At 48.2% G+C, this 17,466-nt stretch overlaps 4 protein-coding genes across 4 annotated transcripts; 1 reads left to right on the forward strand and 3 right to left on the reverse strand.

Annotated features, from left to right (window-relative positions):
• Nucleotides 1-345: 345 nt before the first annotated feature.
• VFPPC_08495 (polyketide synthase) lies at nucleotides 346-7,959 on the reverse strand (the record flags this gene model as incomplete). Its single annotated transcript, XM_018287194.1, has 9 exons — nucleotides 346-1,847; nucleotides 1,903-6,298; nucleotides 6,358-6,707; nucleotides 6,768-7,008; nucleotides 7,091-7,293; nucleotides 7,361-7,426; nucleotides 7,478-7,565; nucleotides 7,641-7,697; nucleotides 7,765-7,959. 9 exons carry the CDS (start codon nucleotides 7,957-7,959, stop codon nucleotides 346-348), a joined length of 7,098 nt encoding a protein of 2,365 aa, XP_018144115.1.
• A 3,661-nt stretch (nucleotides 7,960-11,620) lies between these two features.
• On the forward strand, nucleotides 11,621-13,673 carry VFPPC_08497 (MFS multidrug transporter; the record flags this gene model as incomplete). The annotated part of the gene is made up of 6 exons (XM_018287195.1): nucleotides 11,621-11,784; nucleotides 11,854-11,987; nucleotides 12,050-12,173; nucleotides 12,232-12,438; nucleotides 12,489-12,830; nucleotides 12,899-13,673. 6 exons carry the CDS (start codon nucleotides 11,621-11,623, stop codon nucleotides 13,671-13,673), a joined length of 1,746 nt encoding a protein of 581 aa, XP_018144117.1.
• Nucleotides 13,674-14,418: 745 nt separating this feature from the next.
• On the reverse strand, nucleotides 14,419-14,952 carry VFPPC_08498 (cupin domain-containing protein; the record flags this gene model as incomplete). Its single annotated transcript, XM_018287196.1, has 1 exon — nucleotides 14,419-14,952. The coding sequence occupies one exon, from the start codon at nucleotides 14,950-14,952 to the stop codon at nucleotides 14,419-14,421; it is 534 nt and encodes a 177-aa protein (XP_018144118.1).
• Nucleotides 14,953-15,288: 336 nt separating this feature from the next.
• Nucleotides 15,289-15,921, reverse strand: VFPPC_08499 (stress responsive alpha-beta barrel; the record flags this gene model as incomplete). Its single annotated transcript, XM_018287197.1, has 2 exons — nucleotides 15,289-15,519; nucleotides 15,817-15,921. The coding sequence occupies 2 exons, from the start codon at nucleotides 15,919-15,921 to the stop codon at nucleotides 15,289-15,291; spliced, it is 336 nt and encodes a 111-aa protein (XP_018144119.1).
• Nucleotides 15,922-17,466: the final 1,545 nt, after the last annotated feature.

Consider the following 17,466-nt stretch of genomic DNA (forward strand, 5'->3'; position numbering starts at 1 on the left):
TTTTTGAACAATGTATTTTTGGCTGAGAAAGTCTTGAGCTTAGTGTTGTGTTTCTTCTTCATATTTGTCGTGTGTAATTTCTTTTTCTTTTTGTGCGCTGCATGTGAGCAGATGTTCAAATGCACTTTGGCGCAAATATCCTTAGGTTGGTAAGGACATTCTTCCGTGCCCTGATTGTCCACAAACTTGCACTTCGCATTTGGATACAATAAAAGCCAGTTCAGAGTGCTTAAATGGTGACCAGCACGCGTATATTCACTTGCTACCTGTTTTAAACTATGCTTTGTTCATGTATGATCCGTCCTAATTCTGTACAATCCGTATTAAAGGGAAAATTGCCGCGCGTTATGACGCCTGTCCATATCCTCCTGTCTTGGCAATCACACAAGCCAAATCCATGATCGTGTCGTTACTCAACACCTGAAACACCGAAACTTCGACGTTGCAATTGCTCAACACCCAGTTCCTGACGCCAACAGCGACCAGGGAATCGACACCATACGCATTCGGGGGCTTGTTGACATCAATCTCTTCGGGAAGCAGGTTCATGGCCTGGGCAAGCATGTTGGAGAGTCCGGCGCGAACTAGATCCGTCGCCGCATCTGTGTTTTTGCTCCTCGCCAAGAGCGTCTTCATATCTATATTTTGCGCTTCATTCGAGCCACTCAGGTCTGGTGGTGGCATGTCGACTAAGCTCAGGTACGAGTACAGGGCTGTACGCGACCAGTATGGATCTGCTGGCTTGTTTTGACGTATCAAACCTCCTGTCCCAATTCCGAGAACGACCTGGGCTGGCGTGACAGTGCCAGACGGACCAATTTCCATTGTAATCGCATGCTTGACAACCGTCAGGAAGTCATCGTGACGGATGCCGTAGAAACCGGCTGCGCGGAGCTTGTCGAGCATGCTGTCGTCTTCGGCAAGCATTCCTGCTCCTAGGACGGGACCGAGATCGATGGATACAGCTGGTATGCCTTGAGCACGACAGTAGTGGGCTAGAGCGTCCATGAAGCTATTTCCTGCTGCGTAGTTGGCTTGTCCTCGGTTGCCAATGACTCCGGCTGAACTGGCCAAGAAGACAAAGAATGGCTTGGTACCCGAGTTTGCCATGGTTTCGACAAGGTTCCATGATCCTTGGCTCTTGGGTTTAAAGGCTGTATTCCACATTGGGTATGTCATGTTGTCAAATACTGAGTCCTGGATGACGGCTGCGCATTGAAACACTCCCCGAATGGGTGGCATTTCAACAGAGAGCTTGTCCTTCACAACGGCAGAAAGTGAAGACGCGTCGCAGATGTCTGCTTGGTAGACTCTCACATCAACATTTCTGCTTTGCAGTTCCTCGATAAAAGTACGGCATCGGTCATTAGTTGCTGCGCCTGATCGAGAGATGAACGCAAGATGCTTTGCACCACTCGCAACAAGAAGCTCAGATATGCTTCTTCCAAGACCACCAAGTCCACCAGCCAGTACGTATGTTCCCTCGGGGTCAACAGCATCGCTCAGAGTTTCCGACTGGCCGGCGCAAAATACATCTACGACATGCTCGCCTGCAGAGGTAGCTGATACTGTGCAGAGTCCCTGATATGGCACCGATTGGATGTGCTGAAGTGCCTTATCGAGATCGTTCACTCCGAAATCTGTTGTCATGCCGTCCAAGATTGAACCATCAAACTGCTTGCCAGCCAAGAGTTCAGATACTGATTGAAACAATTGCGCTACAAAATCTGCATCTTCTCGCAATAGGTCGTTCAAGTCGAAATTGACAACAGTGGCATGACGCGTCATCTCGAATTTTCGACTTACATGATGCTGACTGCCACTCGCAAGTTGAACAACGACACCACCTGACGAGTTAGACCTAAGACCAATAGAGGAAAATTCCAGGGGACATTAACTTACAGTTCTTGACGCATTTGTCATAACAGTCTGCGCTATCTTCCATCGTACCGTACACCATGTCCACGCCTTTCCCACCTGTCATTGACAGCAAACATGGCACATAATCGTCCGCAGCGTTGAAGATTAGCTCAGGAGGCAATCCACAATCCGTAAGAATCTTTCGTTGGTCATCTGAATTCTGCCCAACTACCGTCGCAAATACACGGACCCCTGATAACTTTGCAATCTGCATTGCGGCGAGGCCATGCGGACTCGCGCCAGCATGAATTAAGACAGACTTCCGGGCCATGGCCCTGCCCATATAAACAATGGCGTAGTAAGCACTGACGAGTAGACTCGGAAAAGCAGCTGTTTCGTGGCGTTGAACGAATTGCACTTTGGCGCGAGCGGTGGTTCGAATACTGCCGCCAGACACCAGGGCAACTACTTCGTCTCCGGGACGGAACTCGGTTACATCTCGTCCTACTCTGGTGATGGTTCCTCGCACATCAAGGCCAATGGTAGATTCTGCATTTCTTCCGAGAGCTGTTTCAACATCCCGAGAGGTAAGAAGCGCTTGGCGGAACTTGATGTCAACCTCATCAGGACGTATGTCTGTTCGTCGAAACTCGGTGAACTGACAGGAGTCTTCAGACAAACCAACCTTGACCAGCGATAGCTTCAAATCTATCGCATCGGTCTCTTCTGGGCCGTGAAACGCGCGACGCTTAACTGCACTTGGCGAGTTCCCTTCAATGATTTGGTTCAAAGGCTTGATCGTCTTCAGCCGAGGAATGAAGATTTCTCCATCTTTCTCCGCAAACTCGGTTTCGAGGCAACCAGAGCTGGTTGAACTGGGTTCCTTGCAAAAGGTCTGAGAAAACACAGCTATGATATTCTTCACTAGTGTCGTTTCCGCAAGCTGCGAGGCAACATCTACGTCAAATGTGACAATCATCTTGCGAGGATCCTCGGACATGAGAGTTCTGGCCAAGCCAATGATGGAAGAGCCTTGGAGAGTTTGGGGGTTCATATGAGCGCCTCGAGTAAGGCAGATCATCCCCTTTGCCGACTTCTGAAGATCTTTGAACAAGTTGAAGTGGGACTCATCCCATTGCAGAATAGAGCAAGGTTGTTCGGATGGATAACAGACGTCGAGAAGTGAAAGAACAACTGAGTTCTCAACGAGAGCCTCGAGGTTGAGGATTTCTCGAGAAGTCGTTGCCCTCACCACGAGCCCCAACCCGGCACTCCAAGACGTCACCATCTCAGTAAAAGCTGCAATCTCGTCATTGGACTCGTCTGGGATGAGTAAAATCAACGTTAAAGCACTCAAGTCGGTGAAGACAGCAGTATTCTTGTGCACCACTGCATTGATGGGATGTTGTGCTTTGGCATTGGTCTCAGCGATTACAGAATTGGGCTCCAACTGCATGAGAATGCCCCCAGCTCCAAGAAGGTTCTTTAGGCTGCCAATTTCAACTCCAGAATCTTCAAAAAAGACGATGAGATGATAAAAACCACTAATGTCTCTTATATCCGTCTTGCGCTCAATGAAAGCCGCTGCTGGTCTGCGCTTGAATTTCTTCATAATCCGAGAGTATGCCCTTGAGTCAGGAGGGCTCAACAAGGTGAATTTCGACAGGCGCGGTGTATCCTCTTCAGTAGGAGCAAGGAGTTGTAATAATTTGGTTGCACTCCGCGAGTTGCCTCCAACCTGTAACACAGCCAATCCCGGATACTTGTGAGCCAGGAGATCAATCTGCATTGCAAGCGAAGTCGGCAGGTTGAAGGAGACATCCCTTTTCCAGATAATCTCGGTGCAGAGATTACGGAAGTTGGGCAGAAACATATCCTCGACTGAACCAGTAGATTGGAGAGCAGTCAGATATATTCCGTCAATGACAACATGAGCCCCAGGGTGGCCACTGCCGTTCATGACAATCTTTGCAGAAGCATCTTGCAACCCAACTCGGTCCGCAGTCGCAAATCCAGAGAAACTTTTGGGGCCATCTTGATCAATGCCGGTTGAGACGAAGAGACTCTTTATATATGTTGGAACCATGGGCACTGCGTCTATGACAAACAAGGAATGAAACATTGAGTCCAAGGTAGCGGGATGAAGAATGTGCTGGTACTCGAACTTTGAGGGCATTTTAGCCTTCGTGTCGGGCACAGTTATTTTACATCTGCAAGCCCCGTTGCCTTTGTACATGTCGGACATGTTCTGAAAGGTTGGCCCGTAGTTCATGCCCATGGTATCCAAGGCTTCATAAAGCTGACGGGAACTTATTGCTTCCTTGCAGTCATCCGAAACTTTGTCCATCTGGATCTGACAAGCTGTGGCTAACGTCAAAGGGCTTCCCGTTGCATATTTGAAATGAATTAAGCCTGTTGCGTTTTTTTCCCACTCGCGTGTCAAGTGCTTCGAATAGATCGAAAACTCGTGATGGGCGGTTGACCGAATTTCTCCATGAAGATCAGTGGCTATCTTGATATTCAGCACCGTTTCTAGTCCATGCTCATTGTTAGGAACAATCATGGCCTTTGAGATGGTCATATCACTGATCTCGTAACCCAAGAATCCGTCCAATTCCGGTTTAATCTGCTTAGCCCCTTCAAGTATCATAGAAACCATACCTGCCGCAGGGTAGACAATTGTTTTCTGAACTTGATGATCCTGGATCCAGGGGTTCTCTGATATGCGAAGGAAACCACGCCACCGTGGTTCAAATGGAGTTGAGTCTGTTGTTGGGGCACCAATAAAGTCCTGACGCGGGTAAGCTCGATTTCTATGAGTAATACTGAGATGCGATTCATGCCAGTATGACTTGGAATGGTTCCAAGCGTACGGGGGTAGATCTGTAAGACACTTGACATTTGGGATTCGGCCTCGAACAACAACCTGTTCCATGTTTAGGGGGCAGCCTTGGATCCAAAGGTCGCCAATTAGGCCGAGAAGCTTCGAAACGCCGTTAAACTTTGGCTGTAGAACCGAGTAATACATGGGAATGGAATCTTTGACCAAAATTGACGCCATGGTCTCTGTCGTGGGTGACCGCAGTGCAGCATTCGGACCAATTTCGACGAGAATAGTCGGGCGAGTCTGAGCTGGTTGTTCCATCATGGATGTAATGGCAGCCACAAACTGTACTTGATTCACCATGTTATCTGACCAGTACCGTGGCACTAACCGATCCCCTTGAATTGGCTTCCCAGTGAGTGAAGAGAACATTCTTACCCCCTCATGAAACTCTCGTGGCTTGATGGAAACAAGGGAGTCCCTATAGTCCTCCTCAACAAGCCTCATATGGGATGAATGATATGCAGTCCGCACTTTCAAAATGCGATGGAAAACTCTTGGTGTTCGGTTCGTTAGATCCTGATCAATATCTGTTATGACCTCAATTCTTCCCGATATGGTGGTCGATTCGGGACTGTTGGCACAAGCAATTTCTGCTGATTTCCCACTCTCTTCCAAATACTTTCTGGTCCATTCCATGGACATACCAATCACCATCATGGCACCCTTCAATTTTGGAGCCCGAAAAGGTAAACTGATAGCAGCCAGACCACGGAAGAACGCAATCTCCCACGCCTGGAATCGAGAAATGGCACCACCAGCGTAAGCTGCTGCAATTTCTCCAGAAGAATGACCTACTACGCTTGAAGGCGTGATATCGTATGAATGAAGAAGATCGACCAAGGCTACCTGAACTGCTGTTGTGGCAGGCTGTGCGATATGCGGGAAAGAGATGGCTGAATCGAACTCATCTCTCAAAATCTCTTGCAACAAATTGAATGGAGACTGCAGGCACTGCAGGAGATACTCGCTTGCTTCCTCAATGCTGTTTTTGAAAACCTCAAACTCCATCAAATCTTGACCCATCTTGGGCCATTGGGTTCCCTGGCCAGAAAATACAAAAGCAATCTGCGCAGTATCTCCTCTCAAGGAACGGACGATGTCGGACGACCCAGCCGTCTCGAGCTTGGTGGCAAGCTCATTGATCGATTTTGCGACGACGAACCCCTTCCATTCCAGATTTGATCGGCGACAAGCAAGAGTGTAAGAGTAGTCTCTCAGTAATCTTGGGGGGCATGTCTTCACCTTTGATTTGATGTACTCTGAATGGGAAGTCATGGTACGTGACACTCCGCTCTTCTCATGAGCCGAGTAGAGAAAGAGCTGATACTCGCTCGCAGGGAAATTTGCAACTGCTTCAGTATCAAGAGGGGATATGAGCGGGCTTGAAGGTGATTCGTCCGCCGAACTATGATTTCCGATCAAGCCACGAGAGTACAAATATTCGGGGGCCTCATCTAGAATAACATGGGCATTGGTGCCTCCAAAGCCAAAGCAATTAACACTCACCCTGCGAAGCCCATCCAGGGGCCAGTTCATGACTGAGGTTGGGACCTAAATAATCTATGAGTACGGGAGCGGCTGGATGTATTGCTGTGCCGGGATATACATACTTTGACCTTCCAGCCTTCAAAGTCAATATCAGGATTACCGGTCTGGAAGTTGATATTGGGAGGGATTTTGCCCTTTTCAAGGACCATCAGTCCTTTAATCAATCCAGCAACTCCTGCGGCACCCTCAAGGTGGCCGATATTCGGCTTAATGGATCCAACCACGATCGGTTCCTTTGTATCTCGACCGGCTGCTAATGTTTCAGAAATAGCCTTGAGCTCTCTCCAGTCTCCAGCCTGTGTTCCTGTCCCATGACATTCGACGTACGCCGTTTGCTCAAAATCGAGACCGGCAGATGCGTACACAGACCGGATGTTTGCTACTTGAGCTTCTTTACTTGGAAGAGTGATTCCTATAATTCTTCAGCTTCTACAGACTCCTAATTAGAGTACAATAAAGGAGAGGAACTTACCAGTAGTTCGGCCATCCTGGTTAACCGAGGTACCACGTATAATAGCACGAATGGTGTCGTTATCCCGAAGCGCATCGGAGATACGCTTCATGACAACAACTCCGATTCCCTCTCCTCTACCATAGCCATTGGCCCTTTTGTCAAACGTAAAACACTTACCATCAGGGCTCAAGAAGTTTAGGGCTGTCATTGGCATCATGGTGCTTGGGGTGAGAATCATGCCTGCACCTGCTGCAATGGCCTACTCGATGTGTCAGCATCAGTATCGACCCCAACAGAGACAAGCTAAAAAGGGAAGAGCACTGAGTATTCGGGTTACATACGATAGATGACTCTCTGTTTCGCAAGCTTTGAGCTCCCAGATGTACGGATACCAAACTCCCACTGCAGCCAGTGTCTACTGTCATACTTGGGCCATGGAAATTGAAAAAATATGATATCCTGTTGGCCATAATGGCGATGCCATTGCCTGTAGCAGCATACTGTGGTGACCAATCCGGGTCTCTGAGACAAACTTGCTCATAGTCTTGATAGTGTTAGGCCACGGCGTTTGCGAAAGTTGAGGATGGACAAGGGCTACCGTTGTCACTTACCTTTGACAAACGATCCGACATAAACAGAAGTATCACTTCCATAAACATCTTCCTTTCTCAGCCCAGCTGCCATCTTATTAGTAATTTAGTCCAGCTACTTTCAAGGTATGGCCATACCATTCTCAAGCGCCTCATAGCAGACCTCCAACAACATCCGTTGTTGAGGATCAATGGCTTTGGCATCCTCTGACGGAATCGAGAAGAACTAAGCACAATTAGCAACCGCGTCCTAGCTCAGCAATATTGAATGAAGATGATGGAATCGTCTGGTATTCCTGACCGTGGTGTCAAAAGCTCCAACATCTCCTTTGAGAAGGTGCGCTCCTCTAAACGAAATCTATGCTCACGTTAGGCAGGTGCCAACTCTGGGCCAGGCTTAGCCCTGCGCGGGAAATATCACTCACACTCCCTTGCCGATTTCCGCTCGGGTGGAAGTATCCGTCAACATTCAACCTATCCTTTGGGATTTCTGACCACTGTGATTCTCCATTTTCCAGAATCTTCCAAAGATTCTCTGGATTTGTTGCATCCCCAGGGAAGCGAAGGCCAAGGCCAACGATGGCAATGTCCTCGTCCATGCAAGCACCTGTGGAACTCATGTGCTCAAAGAACTGACTGAGAAAAAAAAAGCACAATTCAGAGAAAGATTCGGGACAAAATTGTAGACAAGATACACTGTGGAAAGACAAAAACAGAAAATCGGACCTGCGAGGGGGAATCTCAGCTTTTGAATCAAATCTTTTGCTGCTGTGAATCTTTCCGCCTCGGCAAACATCCCATACACCCCATGCACGAGTCTCAGGTCAATGAATCTGGGAAAACGACCAGATCAATAATACAGTCATGGGGCGTAAGGTCAACTTGGCCCAACATCTGGTCAATGTGTCAAGATCAAACAGGCCCGAGGGTGGAAAGACAGGCTAAATGGGGACGTCATGGAAGAATGGCGATGAAGTTTGGGAAAACGAAGTTTCTTAGAAGGTTGCATGTGACCATGCTTGTCTTGCTTTAGTATGCGTATTGCTTCGTGATATCTTATGCGTCAAGTCTAACTTAAGTATGGCTCTGCTTGGCGACGATGCTGCGTTGGGGGCCTCTTATATTAGGACCAATGGCAGAAGCTGATATGACGACCTCGAATGATCTCTACAGATCTAGAGAAGCAGCCACAATAACGATGAAAGTGGGGATTCAAAGTCTTGCGACGGCAAAATTATGTCGTCATGTAGGATGGGTTGCAGTCTGAAGATGCTGTGAAGATGCTGTGAAGCAGAGAAAGCAGTCTCACTCAAGAGCCTGGTAATATTCCCAAAGTATAAGTATGGCAGGATCGAAAAACTCTGGAAAGCGTCATCTCATTATATGACTGAAGCATCTGCTTGGAACTACGTGGTTTACATACTTGTACCAGAGGTTTAACTCCAAACCTCCAACAATCATGAAACATGTTATTATATGTTAGTATTCATGAGCGTGATACTTAAAAACACCCTGGTCATTTCAACAGATGGGATCTGTGAAAGAAGAGACTTGAAATAGCTGCATGTACAGTGGTCAAACACAAATGCCAGTGTCATTGTACCTTGCAGGACGCTGCTCCTACAGCACTCCCCTTGCTCATAGTGTTTATTCCGTCTCCTTTTTTTTTTTAACAATTACCCCCACCAATTCTCATATGTAGAATCTGTCACCACAATAAATCTTTGAATTATTCGAATGTAGCTAGCTTCACCTGTTGGGATATCCATACTGCCAGTTATATTATTGTTCAGTTGTTTGAAACGCCAACTCAGCATCTTGACTTTGCACTGCACCAATGCCTACTTCGGAGCTTCCGCTCAGAAATCCCAGCTCGTGACGGAGCGATGTCACTTCAAAACACTCTCGAACGCACTGTCCACACCGGGGTGTTCCAATGCGATGAGTACCGAGTGTTCGAGTGACATCATTCATATGGTATCTTGCCCCGATGTCCAAGACCTGGGAGGCTTCGCCTTGTAATACTCTCGAGTCATGAATCAACATGTACTCCCCAGAAACTGTGTACGCTCGGCCCTGTATTAAAAGCTGATACATGCAACAGCACTATGCTTATTGAGACATACAGCTACTCCCCTGTACAACAGCTTTGATTGGACTGATCACCATAGGCTTCTACCCAGGTATTCTTGGGCACTAGTGAGTTACCCATGTCACCCGTTGCATAGTTTGTGATTTGGCTTGTGGTAGAGGCTTCTGGACGAAATCGGGAATCACACAATTTTCCGGATTCAGTAATGTCTGGCAGCAAAACATGCGGCGCTAGTGAGCTGTGAGCTGTATTTACCTGCCACTCAAGTTGAACAATTGTTGGCGTAGATTGGCAATGAGCACTCGCAACAACAACGAATTTCTGGTCACTGTGTAGCATGTCCTAAGATGTGTGAAGCCCAACTACATTTTTTGGGATGAATGAATCATGGTTTGCTCAGCGAGAAAATCGCGGTATGTTCAGTTCTGTTTTATAATACTGGACTCCCATTTGCGTCTCAACCACATGACGGATTGCGGATGGTAGCAACTTGGCATATGTTGTGTGACTTGAACAGAGAACAGAAACAATTTCGGCAAGTGGATTCCGCGGCCGATAGCGAAGCACGACAAAGAGCATAATCCTTGCCACTGGCCTTGTTCGTAGACTGAATAACGTCCGTGGGGATCACACGTCGAAATGATAGGATAGACATGTGATATGTCTCGTCCTTGACACCGAACTTGCTGTTCCCGGACCTTTGCAGCAAGATGGTGCACAAACCTACACAGGACTTCCTATATGACAGCATGACGGTCACGCCACAAAGAGAGGTGTGCATACAGTGCTTCGGACGAACTGTGCGTGTGCCTTCTGTTCTGCAACTCCAGTCGAAGGCAGGGTTTCGCTCATACAGACTAATGCGCAAGAGATTCGGTCATGCCGGCATACCATGATCTGGATCAATTGACAGACCAAAAAAGGCTGTGTTTGTGCGAGTTTGACGTCGCATTGTGACAAGAAGCGCGCAAGTGGTTGAAGCAGTTTGGCCGATGACGGCTTTGCCTATCGGGTTTGTGGTAGAGCATGGTCCACACTGACTGAGCAGAGATCAGGAAGCGCCCGAGGTTAAACCACTTCACTTTTGCCCCCAAACGACGGGGGTAAAAGTGAGTGTGGTGAAGCAAACGTATTGTTGCACAGCCGAAGTCAGAATGCGTGCGGCGTACTCCGTACCGCTCCTTTCGTTGGTATTGCAGCCCCAAATAGCCGAGATATGACGGACAGGCCACCACTTTTGTCCACTTGACAATTCCAAGCAAGTGAAATGCTTGAATCTAGCGGAGTGTAACACATACACGCCTTCTTTCGGTGCCGAACTGTCTCAGTAGCTGGCGGGATGTGACAAGATGCCAGCCGAAGGTAAGCCTCGCCGCTTTCTGTAAATTTTGAGCTCGCTGACTCCCAACCCCGGTGGAAATCAAGATGATAATCCTGTGGCCTTGTTTGAAACTCTTACCACTTGTTGGCGGTAGTTGAGAATAAAGATGCAGCGGCTAAGAGATGGGAAGACGTAGACCATATCCACTGTCCGTCGATCCGCTGCTGCAGGTTCTTGTCAAAGAAGTTTAGGTCGGGAACACCACGAAGGCGACTGAATCATTGAGTTGCTGGAATCAAGGTTGGCGTGGGTCTGGTCGTCTTGAATCTCGCATCTCCATGAAAACCGAACGTGGCAAGTTGAGACTACAAATTGAAGCAGGTGCGAGGCAATACCGACTGGAAGGAACCAGACGGCGGCTCCTTCCTCTTCACTGTACAGACGGGCCCCAAACAAGTGTCCAGATGTGCAGTCTCGTCTCGTCTGTTCTGTTCTGTTCTCTTCTGCCCTGGACTGGAATGGTAGACTTGCGTCACACTCTGGCGAACCTCGCTCGCGTGTTCCTGTTTCGGCTCAAGTGCTACTTTCATTGACAAAACAGTGGAAGAGTCTTCCTGTTCACAGCTTGACCTTGAGCTTGAGACCAAGGGGCAGTGACTTTGTCTTTTGTGTTCTGTTACCAGATCAGTCCCTCTTCTCTTCTCCGCACTTTGAAGTCAAGTCCTCTTCTTCTTTTTTTGGTCTACTTCTGCTACGACAAAAGTTCTTCCCCCAAAACTAGGGCTACACGCAATACCAAACCACACCCTCGTTTCTTTCCATTTCGCGTTTTCTTGGACCGACATCATCTTCTTACGCTACCAGAATCATGACAGGTGACTACCAAATGTCACTTCCTTACCCCAACCCCTCTCTAAGCCAAATGTCCTCCATCCAGAACACCGATACATCTCGCCACGGCCAGCCTGAGCCTTCACCCGTACGGAATCGTCACAATGTTAGCGGCGTACGCCAGAAGGTTCTCATGGGCTCGTAAGTATTGAATGGCTGAGTATCCGAACTATTTTGATATGATGGTTGGTTGATCCTCGTGGCGAGTAGGCTACTCGTCGGACTTCTCTTCTCTAGTCTTGATACCTCCATCGTCGCAACGTCTCTGGTCACCATCTCGCACGAACTAAACGACTTTGTTAATGCTCCATGGATCATTTTGGCATATCTTTTAACTTACATGGGTTCGACACCTCTCACATCTCGCCGTTCGTGAATGGGGTGCTTTTTACTAACATGGTTCCAGGATTCGCCGTTTGCATTTCAAAGTTGAGTGACATCTACGGTCGGCGAAACATGCTCATTCTGTCGTGGATTATTTTCATTGCCTTTTCAATGGGGTGTGCAACTTCAAAAAGCATGATTGCACTGTACGTGCTGCCATGTGGTGTTTTGGTGATGTGTTATTCTAATATTGTGACTACGTAGGATTGTCTGCCGAGCTTTTCAAGGTATTGGGGCATCGGGCCTCTACAGTCTCACTCAAATTGGACTTATTGAAGTTGGCCCAGTTCATCGACCAAGTCTAATTGGTGCCATGATTGGAGCGACACTTGCTGCAGCATTTGTTATGGGTCCTCTCGTTGGTGGTGTTATATCTCAACTGTCGGACTGGAGATGGTTGTTTAATATAAAGTACGGTTTCGAAATCCTCGCTCTATAGCTTTGACTGCTTACCTGCATAGTATCCCATTTGGTCTTATAACGATTCTCATCATTACCAATTTCTGGCCTCACGAAGATGTTGCCGATCTGCTTTCTTGGACAGCCTTCAGGAGCATCGACTTCATTGGTAGTGCGACACTGCTCTGTAGCTCCGGGTTTCTAGTCTTTGCCATGCAGCAGGCCGGCTCACAGGCTTTCGCTTGGGAAAGTCCAGCCGTTGTCATCAGCTTTATTGTCTCGATTTTGAGTTGCATCGTGTTTGTTGCATGGGAGGTGCATTTGGCACGCAAACGACATCGCCATATCGAGCCAATTTTCCCAATAGGGCTTATGGGGAATCGGGTATATGCCGCCGGATTACTGTAAGTTGAAATGAGACGAGTCTTTGATTGAGCAAGACTGACTCTTGTAACTTTACCGGCGACAACAGGGTCACTTTATTCACTGGCTTTCCATATATTTGCTTCTCCATCATTCTGCCCGAACGATTCCAAATGGTAAACAATCAGAATGCACTTATGGCAGGCGTCCGCATTCTCCCTATGCTCAGTGCTTGCGCCTTCGGATCATTCCTTGGGGGAGCCATATCAAGCAAACGAAACAACACGTCATACACACTAGTAGCATCGTCCTGTCTTCAGCTGCTGGGAGTTGGTCTCATGACAACTGTATCTGGTGATTCAGAAACGACAGCAGGCCAATACGGTTACCAGGCCATCTTTGGTTTAGGTGTTGGCTTATCATTCTCAGCGGCGACAATTATGACGAACATTCTAGCTACCGAACCAAATGAAAGAGCGTCTGCGCAAGGTGCCGTTGCACAAGCAAGGGTTCTTGGCGGATGCATCGGCTTGTCTCTATGCACAATTCTGTTCAACGTTCACGCCAATGGCCGTTTGAGCGGTCGATTGACGGACAAAGAGCTAGATATGCTGCATCGATCTCCATTATCGGGATTGCAGTTGCCAGATAAACTACGAGAACTCGTCAGGGAAGTTTATATTGGCGCATTTGAGCGAGAAATTGAGGTTATTGGCTTGGCTTGTGCCGTCATGGTGGTCATCTCTTTGTTCACTCTAGAGAAGCATCCGACACCTATTGAGCGAATAACGGCTCCGGTCAAGGACGAATCGTCATCGTATCACAGGGGAAGTGACTCTGGGACTGAGATCAACGACGTCACTCTTTCTCGTCGAATGGCATAACAACACATATGTGGCACGTCTCTTGGCCTGTTGCGCAGTCAATATTATGTTTCATTTCCCTTTCAGAATTTCCTGTAACGAAACCAGGCTACGGTAGTACATCGTTGGGTCATGGAGTTATGCACACTTTGGAAGTGTATGCGGTACTGCGAGAGTATTTCTCCCCTTCCCCTTTTTTGACGTCTTATTTCCTACTCATGCGTTGAAGGCATGAATCTTTGATCAGGCAGTATCGCCAGATTTATGTTGACACAGAGCAAATGGAGACTTGTTACATACATAATGAGTGAAATTACCAGTCCATCTACAAAATACATTGTATTCTAAAATTGTAATCAGGGCCCATTTCAAGGCTTAGGCGTCCCGAAATGGGGCATGATGTACCACGATGGAGACATTCCTAAGAGTGAAGGAACATGTACCACATGTCGTGAAAAGGCAAAAGATCTCCTTAACCCAAACGATGTAATGTTGCATCGAGATACCAAGTCATGACTGCAAACCAGTCTCAAAGGGTCATGCCTTGCGCATGCAGCTAGCAATCGAGGTTGAAGCACTCTGCGTGAGCCGTATCCTCGAATATCAGTCACTTTATAACACTTTAACCAACAAGATGCCAAAACCTACACCGCTCATAACCCCAGACCAACACGTCTCATGCAAACTAAGAGTATGCATCTGCATCTCTCGTCTCACGACAGCCCATTCTCGAGCGGTATGCCTCATCTCCAACCACGCCCCTTTCTCACACGTCCACAACAGGGCCGGCATCGCCGTAAACAGGGTCCCTCTCAAACCACTTCACATTCTGGATCGTCTCCCTCTTGTCACGCTCCCCTTCACGGCCGTAGCACATGTCCCATGCTTCACCGGGTGGATAACTACCCACCATTTCAAATCCGCCATCCATATCCTCTAGCAGCCGATGAGCCAAGCCCGCAGGCACAATCATCACGTCGCCCTGGGAAACGACCGGCTCATATCTCTCTGGGTTCTGTTCTCCGCCGAAGCAGAGTCTTGCGCGGCCGTGAGAAACAGTCAGGACTTCGTGGGTGGTGCTGTGGTAGTGTGTGGTGGTGTACATTGTATACCGCCACTGGGGTGACACGACTCCTGTATCGTGGAGTTGAGATTCGATGGTGGAAGGGGATACGGGAGGCTGGAAGGCGGAGTGGTATAGTACGAGGGGGTAGGAGGTGCAGTTTGGAAGGTTTTTGTAAGACGGGACGTGGTGGATGGTTGTGCGGAGGGAGGAGAGGGGTGTGAGGTTTGCTTTCATTGTTTGTGAGGTGTATAACATTGTGTAATGTGTATGGTTTTGGGGAGAATGTGAAGTGTAGATTGGTGTTTGGGCAGTTGACATCATGATGGGTTTGTAGTGGGGAGTTCGCCACATATGATTGTTGCACGCTGAGATGAGGGATCTGATTTGCGTAACTTGGGGCATGACAGCTGACTCAAACGACCTTGAGGTAGTTTGTGCTGTACTAGAGCGTTGTACTAGGATGGGCGGTCTCAAGATACAACCATGACATGCACTTTTTGCTAGACTACATGGTTTTTGTATTCCGGGTTGAAATGGGGGTGTGAGTGAATCGTCTTCAGTCAATTAACATTATGCTGAGCCGCCGACAAGCTGGGGCTTGAAATAAACAGTCATGATGCCCTCGACGGCCAATCCCTTGGCAGTAGCCTTCAATGCCTGGTGCGCGGCGCAGCTATCATCGTAGTACTTAAGGTCCTCCATGCTAGCAAACTCGGTTTTGCAAACGACGGTGTATCCCTGGGAGCGGGGATCCTCTTCGGCGACACCAACTGCCAATGAAAGAATATACGGCTTGCCGTCCTGCCAAGAAAGAAGAGAAAGAAGCGTGTTAGTTGGGTTTTCATGCTGTGGTATGTACGATGTTGGTTTATTTCAGATGAACGGGTGATCCAGGGGTGTTATTGGTAATGGATTGGAAAGACGGGAGTTGTGAACTTGTGACCAATTGATCGCTTACTCCGGGAAGAGGAAAGTGACACAGCACAGGAAGGAAAGACAAGACAAGACGAAACTAGACGACGTGGTACAAGACGGGGAGGGTGCGGGTGTAGGTGAAGGGGCGAGGCGAGAATTTGGGGGATGCATTTGTTGTAGTACCTTTTGGTTGGTTGCGTCGACTGTCTTGTACGCCTCAATCAGCTTTTGTTGGTCGGCTGTGTTGGGCAGCTTGAACATGGTGACGCGGTGGACACGGTCAGCCATTTTGACGGATGGGAAGGAGTAAGACGAGATGGGATTTCGGTGGGGGCGTCTGAGGGAATTTGAGGTCGACGTTGAAGTAAAAGTTGAAGTTGAGATTGAAGTTGAAATTAACGTTGGACGGTTGATGTTTCGTAGTAGATGGATGATTCGCGGAGAAGGGCGGCTCATGGGACCGACGTACAGAAGCAGAAGCGGCTTCTACAGGAGTAATGTCCGTACTTATGTACTTGCGGAGTGTCTTGGTCCTATTGGCATTGATTGGTAAAAAGAGCAACATGGGGGAATTTGGATGACTTGGATTGGATTGGATTGGATTGGATGTGGGATTTTGATCATGGTCTGGTCTGGTCGGTCTGGTCTCGTCCCTCTGGCTGCCCCTCCCCCGCTGCTGGCTGGACTGAGAGACGAGGCGAAGCTCCATGTCTCCAACCGTTCCTGCCCCGACAAGGAACTCTCACTTGCCCGGAAGCTCCATTGCGGCACAATTCCGACTCTGCAACTGGTGGATTTTCGCCATCACAACGGCCGTCTCGGAATCTCGGTTTCGGTATACACCGGCATTAGTAATTTACCACACGATGCTACCGAATATGCCAGCCGTTGCAGAAAGGGAAGTAAACAAATGCTCCATGGTGAAATTGCAATAGATTCGATGGTGATGTCCCATGTTAACGCTACATTCGGCGCAAAATATAGCCTTCAACAGGGACTGAAACAGGCTGGGAAGCGTCAAACTGTACTCATCCCTGTCTGATGACCTGAAAAGCCACCAGATAATGTGAAGCCTCAAAATGACTTGCATTCCCGCTGAAAAACCACTGGTGGACTGACTTATAACATGCAACTATGATCATCGTCTGCCGAAGCCAGCAGACAATAATTCCTTTAGCCGTAGCCACCTCTGGTTCTCAGACGGTTTTATCCGGTCAGCATGTCATGTCGCCATTGCCTCGCTTGCACTCAGCTGGAGAAATAAATTCCGTTGAGATCGTTCTGTTCACATTTCAAAAAGGAAGGTGCGAAGACCATGGATCATGTCTTTTTTTCTGCCGTGACAAAGACAGAGTAAACATTTCTCACCAAATTCAATCCAACAGCCATTAACACTTGGACGTTCTGCTATCAGCATCCTCGCTGTCGCTCACTGCCTGATCTTTGCTTTTGCTTCTTCTTTTGAAATCGCCTGGTTCATTTTTTTTCCCCAGCATCTTCATGGCTCATTCTGCTCCAAATATGTCCCCAGAGGGCACAATACGCCTGCCGGCATGCCGTGGACGATGTTTTCGACTTGACAACAACACTGACCAGGGCATCCCAGTTCAGCACGAGCAACCATCCTGCCGAGGTCTGAATTAGTATTTCTGCCCAACTCACAGCAGATATCATACATTTCATCTACTCGCCCACTCTTACCAGCCATTTTGTGGCGAGTGTGCCCTTTTATTCTACGACAGAGCACCCGATGCCCACTGGGTACCCAAGCTGGACATCGACGCCGTCATGTCTTCTCAACTTGAATACTTATCCCATGTTGGAGAAAGCATC

This window comes from Pochonia chlamydosporia, chromosome 4, assembly GCF_001653235.2.
Source record: "Pochonia chlamydosporia 170 chromosome 4, whole genome shotgun sequence".
Classification (NCBI taxonomy): domain Eukaryota; kingdom Fungi; phylum Ascomycota; class Sordariomycetes; order Hypocreales; family Clavicipitaceae; genus Pochonia; species Pochonia chlamydosporia.